General features: G+C 41.1%; 1 protein-coding gene and 1 pseudogene across 1 annotated transcript in view; one reads left to right on the forward strand and one right to left on the reverse strand.

Moving 5' to 3' along the window:
* Positions 1 to 5,294: 5,294 nt before the first annotated feature.
* Positions 5,295 to 6,402, reverse strand: LOC128278895 (ADP-ribosylation factor-like protein 5B; annotated as a pseudogene).
* Positions 6,403 to 8,463: 2,061 nt separating this feature from the next.
* LOC128277462 (uncharacterized) overlaps positions 8,464 to 13,433 on the forward strand; it is a 47,683-nt gene continuing 42,713 nt past the window's right edge. The window contains exons 1-6 of the mRNA XM_053015917.1: positions 8,464 to 8,593; positions 8,675 to 8,757; positions 8,817 to 8,966; positions 9,044 to 9,576; positions 9,643 to 9,980; positions 10,047 to 10,104. Of these exons, the coding sequence (XP_052871877.1) occupies positions 8,492 to 8,593; positions 8,675 to 8,757; positions 8,817 to 8,966; positions 9,044 to 9,576; positions 9,643 to 9,980; positions 10,047 to 10,104 (1,264 nt within the window). The 5' untranslated portion in view covers positions 8,464 to 8,491. The remainder of the gene's footprint in view (positions 8,594 to 8,674; positions 8,758 to 8,816; positions 8,967 to 9,043; positions 9,577 to 9,642; positions 9,981 to 10,046; positions 10,105 to 13,433) is intronic.

Below are 13,433 nucleotides of genomic sequence, written 5' to 3' on the forward strand. Positions count from 1 at the left end.
TTGATTGTATGTTAAACGTTAACGCGATTGCTTTCCGAAACAAGTATAATTGAATCCATATTATACAATAACATTTCACATGAGTTCTCCTTAGTCGTATTCCTAACTCTCTTAAGGAAAACAATGCTTTTCTGGTTGAAAAATAATAAAAAGAAAAATCCAAAACATAAAACTTTTCGCCATCAAATGCGACATTTATTTTAAATTTCTTTGGTATTGTATATAATTATTATGGCGTTCATTAAATGCAATCATTCTTTCTTGATTAATAAGAGATTTCATGTAAATTATTGCGGGAATGAGAAAATGAAACGTGAAACAACAGGATTACTGATGGATACTATTTATCAATAGACTTGTAACGACATTCGATATGATTGTGTGGATAATCAAAGTTTAGTTAACATGAACGACGCTGAAACATTATGTATTGCGCGATTGTTTTGTTTAATAAATGCGAGAGTGAAATTCTGTATATATTTATGCATCACTGCTTTCGAACATTTCAAAAAGAGAAAATTTGAAACACAAACTAATTTTGAAACACTGGCTACTTTAATTTACGTTTAAACGTTATTCTTCTATCTGTTTAATGTCTTGTCTCACATCATGTAAAGAAATAATTTGTTTTAATTGCATTGCATAATTTGCATAGAAGAAGCAATATGGGTCATGGTTACTTGACGGTTGCTCAAGAAAAACGAGAATAATCTAATATCAACCAACGAAGCCAACGGATTTCAACAAACCTCTTTTTTGTGTAATATTTGTACATATTTGGGAATTCTTTTGTTGAGAAGCTTCCCGACCAATATTCGAGCAGTTACGAGCACATTTTCTTCGAGCACTCTGCGCGATACTTTTCCTCGTGTTTTGTTTTATCTCACAAAAGTCATTCTGAACCTGAAATGTTTCTTGAACTTGAAATGTTTCGTTGAAATGTTTAAATGTTTTAAACTTGAAACGTTTTCTGGAATAACTCAATCTTCTATAAACTTCAATAGTCAATATTTTAAATGTAAAATTTTAAATTATTACTTAGCGCACGATGGCTGATCAGTTGACAGAATTCCAGTGGGTACTGACGGAATTTAATTTGGCAAGGTTTCATGCATAGGCTGTTACATTTTTTAACGGCAGGACCACCAATTTGCAAAGAATTTCCTCCAAGGGATACTGTGTTGTCGAGTTCAGGGTGCTGGTGTTTGTTTTTGTGAAAACCACACTATCAAAACGATCTCACGCATTTTTGCAATCTCCTGGTTCCGATGCTTTCCCGTATCCGCCATAGAAAAAAGACAACGTTAACCTCGAACCAGACCCTGGAAATCCTCCCCTATGGCAATTACTTCTGATGGCTCCACCCAAGGAGCAACTATGTACCTTTTAGTGTACGTCGTACCGTTCGGCGTACACTCGAAGGACCGTCCGTCGTACCGTTCGAAGACCTGCAAAAAGCAGCAGCTTTGCCGTTCTTCGTACCGTTCGCCGGCCGTACGTTAAACCGTTCGCCGGCCGTACGAAGTACCGTTCTTGGTACGGTGTTTCGTACACTCTACGTACGGACGTACGGTTGTAAAAAGCTAATTTTATGGCATTTGCTATAAAGCTTTGATGAAAAATATAGCGCATGCAAAATATTCAAAATTATTATAGCAAACCAGTAAAATTATTTTTTATTATTTTTTTATTTATTTGTAAAATACAAAATAATTTCGTTACCCAGCGACGAACGCGCAATCGCCGGGTTTACAATCTTATTGCTACGCACTCAAAGCATTACAATCTATCCAATCTATCGGTTAAGAGGTGGGTCCGGACGACCCATCAGAGAAGCAACAACACTCTGGCAATCGACGATGTTTTCGAAAACGACGAAATAGATGAGTTTGATGATGGTATCACAAGCGGTTTGCGCTCCGTTGGTACACTCGGCTCGTTGACTTCGCGCTTTCTGGCCAGTTTCACACTGCCCAGTTCCGTACAGCCAGCGTTGACGTATTCGCTGAGACTGGAAAATACCGTTGTCACATTCACGCCGGTTGCCTTTATTTCCGTGGAATTTCTTCATGGCAAGATGGCACCGCCTCGGAACGGGTGTTGATGTGTACCACACGGGGCCGGGTGTACAGTTTTGGTTCGCAAACGGTGTCCTTTATTTAGTTTATAGTTGCGATCATCTTTAACAGCATCCGAAGGGCTGCCATCTGTGGTGCTCCAACATGGAAAGTGCCAAAAGTGACCAAGATTTGGACTGATCCCATTCAACTGCGTGTACCTTCATATGATCGTCGTGGGTCAGGAACAGCTTCATCGTCTCAGCTGACTCCGGTTCTTTAGCGTTGCCTCCCCTCGCTGGGAGAGCTTTCCTTCTTCTCGGCCGACAACTCCTGTGGCCGCCGAAGCAAACACCAGCAAGCGAACAACGCTGTTGGGTGGCAAATGTAAAATCGTCTTCGCGAAACGGTGATCTTTTTTGACGCATCCAATTACACAGCATCGCGTCTTACGCTTTCCTCTGTCATTGTGCTCCGACTCGCTTGAGTTTGCCGATCAATGCTCGATGATATTAATTCCGTAGAAATAAGTTTGGCAAAACCGTGAGCACACCACCGATTGTTACAGTTTCTGTACTGCCCTCGAGAATTTTATTTATGACACTGAAAAGAAGATACGAGATTCGCCTTTGACGTTTCATGCTTTGTTTACTATGTTAAAACTCTTCCATGTTTATATTGTGGCTGACGAAACTTGATGGAACGGAACGTAGCATACGCCCAAATTGGCTGCTGTTAAACTAATTAATGTAAACCATTAGTTAATGAGTAGATTATTGGGCGCAAGACCGGCAACATCATACATTTAGCGCAACCATTCATCCAATTTCAAGCTCTTCTACAGTAAGATTTCGACCTTGTGACGCCTTTCGACACTTTTGACCGAAAAATGTAAAGCAGGTGTACTGGTCGTTGGAACGAAACGGGGAACTACCACAAATTACTTATTTATTTACAACACACTTTCACTCGCACAGCACCTATTAAATCGAGTTCTTTGCGGACCGTTCACTATCGGTTCGCCACATACTTAGATAGCACCGTGGCCCCAAATTCGTGGCCCTACGACAACAGTTTACAATGGGCAATCCTTTGCGGCTGGTCACTAGTTTCCTGGCGTGTTTCATTTAGGTGTTTGCACCCGTTCTTACCTTTCGACGCGTATATTCGCATCGATTGCGCTCGCTTCCCGTTTGCTCCGCTAATTTACTTCGAGCAACTTTCGAGAGTACGAAAAGTTGTTTTTGCCAACCCGTGTGTCATGTGTGCGATTTTGACAGGCGCGTCAACGTTTGTTTAGTTTCTGAATTTTTGTTTGTAATCCTTTAGTTTCTGTACTTTCTGACCAACCTTTTTGCGTTTTGCGTTAAAAAAAACATCAGCAACACAACAAACAGTAACAACTGTAATTTTACGCGAAACAATTGAATAAAGCGAACCAAAAATAAAATAAGTGAAATAAGAAAATATGAATCTTGCAATTTTATTCATATTTATACATAAAACATGCAAATTTTTATCCAAATCTTGCATTTCTAAAACGAAGAAAAAAGCAAGAAAATAGAATGAAATTATTCTCTTTTCTCTCTGTATTTTTTATTCTCTCTCATTTCTTGCTCTCTCTGGTTTTGATCGATGACAGGTGTCAAAACAAAGGATGTTTTGTTTTTGGCTCACAGACTCATTTTTTTTGGCTCACGCTTAGACATTTTCAAAAAGGCAGTTAGTACTTGTGATTGAACAGTTTTTGCAAAACATCTGTTTATAAACATTCAAACCATTGAGTCGAACAGTGTTCTGCAGTATTTGTCCGGGCATAACCACAAACATACGGATAAAAACAGAATAAACATGACCATGGTTTGGGACAGTTCAGCGTGGTGCGTTTCGATTGCTTTATTAGCAACCGCTGATGTTAATTTTCACTGGTAATATGTTAAAATATTTATATTAAAGTATGCGCATTTAGTGGATCTGATAGGTCAAATGTTAGTTCCAAAAGTATAAATGATTCGTGAACCTCATAATGTGGCTCCCCAAGGAGCCACGAGCTTTCGAATCGCCGGCGTGCCGTCGACGCGGACAGCAAATCGACGGTCTGCCGTCGACAGGACTGCAAAACGGCCTGCTATCGACGGCATGCCGTCGAAAAGCAGTCCCGGCGGACTGCAAAACGGACTGCTAAAGCTCACCGTTTTGAAAAGGCTTATTTTATGGCGAATAAACTGTCAGGCGTTTGTTTGTTTACATTAGAACGGTGCACGGTCTGTATGTGTGTTATGTGTGTTTGCCAAACATTTTACGCAGTAGGCTTCGACGGCGGGTCAGTGTAGTTCGTTTCGGTTAAGTTCGTTGGATGTTCCGTGTTATGAGTTAAACTAATCGTTTCAACAATTATAGTTATGTGCACCGATTGATGTCTTGTTCTATTTTAGCTTCGACATCGGCCCATCGACAAATAGTAAAAACGCCGTCAAGCGTACCCGGCCAAACCCTGCTGCCGCCAGATACATACACAGCGACTGTACCCGAGGGCATGAATGAATGGTGTATTGCCATTCATTTGGTTTTGGAACGAGCATTTGGTGTGCGGCGATATGTTTTGAATCAGTTCAAACATTATAAAGGTAAGTAAGGTGTAAAGAAATGTATTTAGTGAAATGAGTATCCGTTTCGTTGCAGGGTAGACGAGTGCTGGCCCAAGGAGCAACTATGTCCGATACAGAGTCCGATGGACGGTCCATCGGACACTCTCGGACAGTCCTTTGGACGGTCCGAAAGACGGCAAAATTAAGCAGCTTTGCAGTCCTTTGGACCGTCCAACGGACTATCCACGGGACTGCAAAACGGCCTATTGTCAAAAAAGCTCATTTTATAGCTACAAAAGCTCATTATGGCAAAGCTTTGTTAAAATTATAGCTCATTTCAAATATTTAAATCTATTATAGCAAAAACCAGTAACATAATTTTTCATTATTTATTTATTTATTTATTTTAAAAATACAAACTTAGTTACGTTACCCAGCGACGAACGCACAATCGCCGGGTTTACAATATTATTACTACGCACGTATTACATTACAATCTATCGTTCGAGAGGTGGGTTCGGTTTACCCATCAGATCAACAACAACACTCTGCCAATCGGCGATGTTTGCGAATCCGACGAAATAGATGAGTTTGGTGTCAGAAGCGGTTTGTGCTCCGTAGGTACACTCCGTTGTATCGTCCATCGTCCTTAGGGCAGGTCCGGGCGCCTACTCACCTCTGTGTTTGTGTAGTAGATGCTCCATGCGGCCCGAAGCTTTGCTGCCCGCCGAGGTCCCACACCAAAAAGTGGATATTCTTCCACACGATCTGCGAGGCGCGTGAAAAGAACAAACAACCAGTTGTGACTATGAACTTATGACAGTTGCGTGGTGCACGTTACGAAAATACGCGGCACGGCGAATGAATGAGAAACGAGGCAAATGGACACCCGTCACCGGTAAGCGGCTTACGAAGTTGCCACTGGTTATCTGGTAAACTGCATGCGTACTTCTTCCACGTTCGATCCGATCGCTCGTGTGAACCACCGGTTCATCAGAAACTGGTACAGAATGGTCGTCTTGTCGGCGTTGTCCAGTCCCACCATGACAGGCTTGTGTTCTAAAACGAAACATAAAGTAAATAAACATTAGCGCTACAACGGGGACCTGGAACATCAAACGAAAACCATTTTACGGTTGGCCATTTCAGTTTAATGTTACGTTTGACGATCAGTGAATCCATGTGGCCCACAAACGACGATCAGTGTCGCTAAAAAACCAGATTAAGCAAACTATAATTGCTCGCTGGCGGCATTTTTTTTTGGAGTATTTGTCACGGGTTACGAACACCGCGTTTTGGCGTTAACCCACTATCAGTGCTCAAAACAGGTCCCCTTCGTCGCTAACGACCTCACAGCAAAGGGCCCATACAGTGAGCTGCAACATTACCACTGATCCACTGATTCACAATCCACTGAACCGAACTACTGATTGATAGATTATCTCATGCATGACCGTACCGACCGACCGTACAGTTGCTTTGGCGCAGGAATGTCTGCAACACCCTCGCCACGCATACCACTTTTCTTGTCATACCTCTTTGTCCAGTTGGTTGGCTGGATTCCCTGGCAGTTGCTGCGCACATCGTTCTCATTCAATTCCAAGTCATCCAGCACTCGTCTAACCTGCAACGAAACAGATGCTCATTTCATTAAATACATTTCTTTACACCTTACTTACCTTTATAATGTTTGAACTGATTCAAAACATATCGCCGCACACCAAATGCTCGTTCCAAAACCAAATGAATGGCAATACACCATTCATTCATGCCCTCGGGTACAGTCGCTGTGTATGTATCTGGCGGCAGCAGGGTTTGGCCGGGTACGCTTGACGGCGTTTTTACTATTTGTCGATGGGCCGATGTCGAAGCTAAAATAGAACAAGACATCAATCGGTGCACATAACTATAATTGTTGAAACGATTAGTTTAACTCATAACACGGAACATCCAACGAACTTAACCGAAACGAACTACACTGACCCGCCGTCGAAGCCTACTGCGTAAAATGTTTGGCAAACACACATAACACACATACAGACCGTGCACCGTTCTAATGTAAACAAACAAACGCCTGACAGTTTATTCGCCATAAAATAAGCCTTTTCAAAACGGTGAGCTTTAGCAGTCCGTTTTGCAGTCCGCCGGGACTGCTTTTCGACGGCATGCCGTCGATAGCAGGCCGTTTTGCAGTCCTGTCGACGGCAGACCGTCGATTTGCTGTCCGCGTCGACGGCACGCCGGCGATTCGAAAGCTCGTGGCTCCTTGGGGAGCCACATTATGAGGTTCACGAATCATTTATACTTTTGGAACTAACATTTGACCTATCAGATCCACTAAATGCGCATACTTTAATATAAATATTTTAACATATTACCAGTGAAAATTAACATCAGCGGTTGCTAATAAAGCAATCGAAACGCACCACGCTGAACTGTCCCAAACCATGGTCATGTTTATTCTGTTTTTATCCGTATGTTTGTGGTTATGCCCGGACAAATACTGCAGAACACTGTTCGACTCAATGGTTTGAATGTTTATAAACAGATGTTTTGCAAAAACTGTTCAATCACAAGTACTAACTGCCTTTTTGAAAATGTCTAAGCGTGAGCCAAAAAAAATGAGTCTGTGAGCCAAAAACAAAACATCCTTTGTTTTGACACCTGTCATCGATCAAAACCAGAGAGAGCAAGAAATGAGAGAGAATAAAAAATACAGAGAGAAAAGAGAATAATTTCATTCTATTTTCTTGCTTTTTTCTTCGTTTTAGAAATGCAAGATTTGGATAAAAATTTGCATGTTTTATGTATAAATATGAATAAAATTGCAAGATTCATATTTTCTTATTTCACTTATTTTATTTTTGGTTCGCTTTATTCAATTGTTTCGCGTAAAATTACAGTTGTTACTGTTTGTTGTGTTACTGATGTTTTTTTTAACGCAAAACGGAAAAAGGTTGGTCAGAAAGTACAGAAACTAAAGGATTACAAACAAAAATTCAGAAACTAAACAAACGTTGACGCGCCTGTCAAAATCGCACACATGACACACGGGTTGGCAAAAACAACTTTTCGTACTCTCGAAAGTTGCTCGAAGTAAATTAGCGGAGCAAACGGGAAGCGAGCGCAATCGATGCGAATATACGCGTCGAAAGGTAAGAACGGGTGCAAACACCTAAATGAAACACGCCAGGAAACTAGTGACCAGCCGCAAAGGATTGCCCATTGTAAACTGTTGTCGTAGGGCCACGAATTTGGGGCCACGGTGCTATCTAAGTATGTGGCGAACCGATAGTGAACGGTCCGCAAAGAACTCGATTTAATAGGTGCTGTGCGAGTGAAAGTGTGTTGTAAATAAATAAGTAATTTGTGGTAGTTCCCCGTTTCGTTCCAACGACCAGTACACCTGCTTTACATTTTTCGGTCAAAAGTGTCGAAAGGCGTCACAAGGTCGAAATCTTACTGTAGAAGAGCTTGAAATTGGATGAATGGTTGCGCTAAATGTATGATGTTGCCGGTCTTGCGCCCAATAATCTACTCATTAACTAATGGTTTACATTAATTAGTTTAACAGCAGCCAATTTGGGCGTATGCTACGTTCCGTTCCATCAAGTTTCGTCAGCCACAATATAAACATGGAAGAGTTTTAACATAGTAAACAAAGCATGAAACGTCAAAGGCGAATCTCGTATCTTCTTTTCAGTGTCATAAATAAAATTCTCGAGGGCAGTACAGAAACTGTAACAATCGGTGGTGTGCTCACGGTTTTGCCAAACTTATTTCTACGGAATTAATATCATCGAGCATCGAGCGGCAAGTCTGCAGTTGGTAATATCCTTCCAGAGGATGGCAGAACCGAACGCGTTGCCACCGGATGTTAATCCGGAAAACAATCCCATCCCGGGTGCCCCGCTTATAAATCCCACACGACCCAGGAATAACGTGCAGGTATGCAATGGTTTTTGCATGAATTCTGTTTCAATCCTTAATTTGGCACCGTGTCTTCGTTATTTCCGTGCATATTTCTAGAACCCGTTGATAAACGTACGAGATCGATTGTTCCACGCTCTTTTTTTCAAAACAGCGATCGCTTATGCACAGACAATTCCACGGTAAGGGAATAGCCAATACAGCAATGAATGTAAAAGTCTAATGAACTCATTTCTTCCAGACCTGTTCGTCGTGCCATCGAACTGATGATGTTGCTTAAGGCGTTATCTGCATTTTTCATCCTGGCGTACATTCATGTACGCTTTTCGCAGACACCAACAACATGCCTTGAGCACGTGAAGAATGATTGGCCCCGTGATGGAATACTTCGGTAAGCATTTCAGCAGTGATGGCATTGGAAGCCAATACAATCGAGTTAAAATTCTTTTCAATCGTACCGTTTTTTAGCGTGGAAATTTTAAGCCTAAGCCAAAGTGAACTCGACGGAGGCACGCAAGCATCTGATGTGGATGATACAGATGTGAACGTGCTACGCAATACGCTAAAGAACGGCATGGTTAGCATCGACCCATCAACGACTCTGCCCCACGAAGAGGAACAACAGAAACCGAACGTTGACTCTTTGCCACATAGCTTCTCCAATAGTAGCCCAATGCCCCGGGAGAAAGTAAATTACGAACAGATGACGTCGGACATCTACACCGCGACGAGACCGGACAATTTTATAGTCACCGAAAACTTCACCGAGGTAACAATAGACAGTACTCCATTTCCGGGCGACAAAGCTCGCCAAATGGACGCTTTTCGTGACGACGGGCAACGTAAAACACCACCGATCGTGACAACGTTAAGAGAAAGGCAGGATACTATTGTTTATGCGAACGAAACGATCATGAAAGCGCTCCATGTTTCTGGTGATGAAAATGGCGAAGAAGGTCTCAAGTCGAACGTTCCCGTAATGGAAAAGCTGCGTAACGCTGGTAAGATTTCCAAAGTAGAACCATAAAGATTCCCTTCTCATCTCTCCCGGCACTTTTGTCCCACAGTTTTGGCAGCTGATCAATACATTGTGGAATATTCGCTTGAATATGGGTTTTTGCGTCTGTCGGCTGCCACGAGACAGAGATTGAACATTCCGGTTCATGTGGTGCGTCTCGATCCGCATGTGAACGAATGTTTCGGCGACTCGTTCAGTCGGTTGATCTTGAAACATTTTCTTGGTTACGACGACATACTGATGGCCTCCGTGAAGGTGCTAGCCGAACAGGAGGATAACAAGGGTTATTTGCGAAATGTCATCACTGGCGAGCACTTCCGGTTCGTATCTATGTGGTGGATGGGACGCGGATCGTATACGGCTGCCTTCTCCATTATGGTTCTGTTTGTAAGTTACGCTTTTTGCCACCGATGTGAATTGAATTTTATCTTATTCGTTTTTGTTTACTTTTAGACGATTTCGATTTCCATGCTGCTCCGATACTCGCATCACCAAATTTTTGTTTTCATTGGTAAGTTTAATGTTGAAAATATTATATTTGGTTTTTGTGGTATAGCGAGTTACCTTATTGTTTCACAAAGTTACAATATTTAACGAAAGTGAGATTTGAGTCCTCGCAGCGCCAAATAAGAAGAGATTTGAGTCAGATTTCTGTGTATGCTTATAAAATTTGTTTTATCATCTATCATGATAATGAGATTTGTTTTATCATATGAACAACTTATAACTGGGGGCCAGACGAAGCGTAATAAAACGATTTGAAATTAATCTTTAACGTCAAATCGTTTATGAGTCAGCGAATTCATATTCGATTCGACATAAGCACGATCGATTTGATATTTTTACGCTCGGATTTAGGCTTCGTCTGGCCTGGCCCCAGTTATAGTATGTGTTTATAAAACTCGCCGAAGATAAGTAATATTAGTGGGTCATTTTATCGAATTTTGATTGGAATTTCGAGCCATTCAAAAGTCCGCCTACAAAAACTCAACAATGACTTCTTGTTTACGGGCAACAAAAGCAAAGACGCAAATTTTGTTTGGGTGTTGTGTGCAAAGTGCAAGACAGTTATTGCAGTTTAAATGTGTATAATTGGTGAACGCTTTGATATGAAATTAAGGGTGAGGTTCCTTCACTGTGAACATATTTATTTCACTATGTGTTGTTACACTTTTAGTAGATTTTAGTTGTTAGATGTTATTATTTCATAATTTACATACATGGTTTTAACACTGTGGAAATGGACGAGCAATATCAAGTTTGCAGTTTTGGCAGATAAACATATTTACAACATGACTATTGCGATGTTATTACGGCACTATGGCTAACAGGGCTTAGTTGTAGTTAGTTGAAATTAACTATGTTAGAGAGAATAAGAATTGCCAATATATTGCACTTTAATAAAATGCAATATATAATTAAACGTCTTTATTGGATGACGGCTCAAATCAGAGTGTTCAATACAATTAAATTTATTATGCCTATGTTTAGCTGGTAGAATGCATACATGCATGTGTCAGCTTAGTTCTACCAGCAGCTACTATTCTTCCAATTGACCGTTACCGCCTGTTTCGCTAATCCATTGCTCGTGACGTTAACTCATTGCATTGCTCATAACTCCATGGTTGCACTTATATGTTATTATTTTACTTTGGGGTGAAATTGAGAAAAAAATAATCAATTTTGCATATCTGATTATTATCGTTTTTTAATACAGCTCTGTCCGTTCTAATAACAATAAAATTTAGAAAAAATCGTTAATAAAAACATGTAAATGTTTTAAAAAGGATAAATTGCTATATTCGGTGATTTTCAAAATATGTTCTATACGATATATTCTCTCTTTAAATTGCTACTTCAATACTTGAACTTATATTTCTAAAATTGTTTATATTATTAAATTGTATTATTATCAAATGCATGATACAAACACTCATGTCTGGCGATAAGCGATTCCTGAGATTCAAGAGTAATTCAAAAGTAATCAAGGATTTACTTTTTTGTCAGGATGAATGTTGAATCCCTTTAGTTGTTGAGGTTGAGTCCAAGGTCGACCGTGGCTCGCTGACCGAGTTTAATCTGTTTTCATGCATATATTTGTAAGAATAGAAATAAAATAATGTTCAATGCCTAGTCCATTTTTGGTTCAAAGCCTAGTCCATTAAAGAGAAGGTCGCATTAGTCAATGATTCCACGTTTTGTACCCAACGTATCGCAGAATGTTCTAAAAGGCTAGGGTACGTTGAAGAGTTACGAGTATACATACGCAATGATACTTCAAAATCATGATTCGCAAAACAATAATTTGGTTTACCATCAATCCAAAAACGCTCCCTCGTCCCAAGAGTGTTTCTCGCACAATACCAGCCAGGATAGCGTTCAGCCAGCCAGGCTTGTTCACGGCGCTTGCAATGCATTTCAAAGACATGTATTAGTGTCTCATTTAATTTGAACTTGTGTTTAAATTATGACAAATCGATTCGAACAATCATATAATGTATTATTTCATCCCTTTGATTCTAAATGCATTCCTTTAACTGATTTGCCAATCTATATATATAAAAGAGTACCGCGTTATTGTTATTCCCTTTATAACTCAAGAACGGCTGAACCGATTTGGCTGAAAATTGGTGTGGAGGTAGCTTAGATCCAAGGGCCCCAGATAGGATACTTTTTATAATCCGATCGCGTCACAATGAAGCCACAATACGCACAATGTGTTTTTTTTCATATACTGCAATGGGACAGACAGAGCGAGCAACAGAAAACAATTGTTGGCTTCTCTTTCTCACTAATGCAGCGTTCACTAGCTCACTAATGACGTATATAATCGAGATGTTTGGCGCATGTTGCGAGATGTTTTGGAGGGGCAATGATTTTACTGTCCTGAAATTTCCGCCAAACACTGCCAGTAATTCCAAGATCAGCTGACGAAATGAAGTGCTTCTCTTCTTATTGGACAACGACCGCTGAACGGTTTTAGCCTGCACCAACCAGCGACAATGTTAATCTCTGATACTCTTTCTAAACGTTCGTTTTTACGGGCCGGGTTGTTAGTCCCGCGCCAACCCCCCTGGAACGCCGGAATCGGGAATCGAACCCATGGCCAGCTGCGATACAGGGGCGAGCGTTACGGACTGCTCCTATCACCGGGGGACCATTGCCTCTGGGACGAAACAGAGTTCGCCGGGCCTGCTAGTAAACTCTATAAGGCTTAAATTTTAGTTTATTTAAAAGAACATACTATGTCATGTGAAGCAACGTATGTGCTCGTAGTAAAGGGCGATAAACAACATTTAAGTTGAATAAGTCTTTACGGCAAGGGAAACCGTCGAAAGTCCGCCTCAAACGAAGGTCATTTTTATCAATCTGATACCTTTCGATAATAAGCGCTCAACTAGGGACTAGCTGGGGACCAAACGAAAGAAAACACGGATCGATATGAAACCAAATCATGATCGAGTGGCGCCAAACGAACGAATAGTTTGTTGTACATATTGATGGTTTGCCATGGTATTCCAATCCCTTACCCGCTTTTTTTTGTTGCACTCTTTTTCCATTGGACGCTCATGTTAACCCACATTCAGACTGTCCTTTTCCGCTATCAACCTTTGCAATTCTATCGTCACCATCTGCGTTGGCAGCAACGCCATGCCGCCCGTTTCTCTTATTGTTAGTGTTGTGTGCTCTTCGGGTCGATAATGATGTGACACGCAGAGAATAATGACGTTGACGAGATGTTCGCCGCAGCACCATTCAGGTGCCGCCCGGGTTGTGTCGAAGGTGAAACCATAATCGGAGCTCCGACGATTTGATTGTGAGATACAGATATTAGTTGCC

This window comes from Anopheles cruzii, chromosome 2, assembly GCF_943734635.1.
Source record: "Anopheles cruzii chromosome 2, idAnoCruzAS_RS32_06, whole genome shotgun sequence".
Classification (NCBI taxonomy): domain Eukaryota; kingdom Metazoa; phylum Arthropoda; class Insecta; order Diptera; family Culicidae; genus Anopheles; species Anopheles cruzii.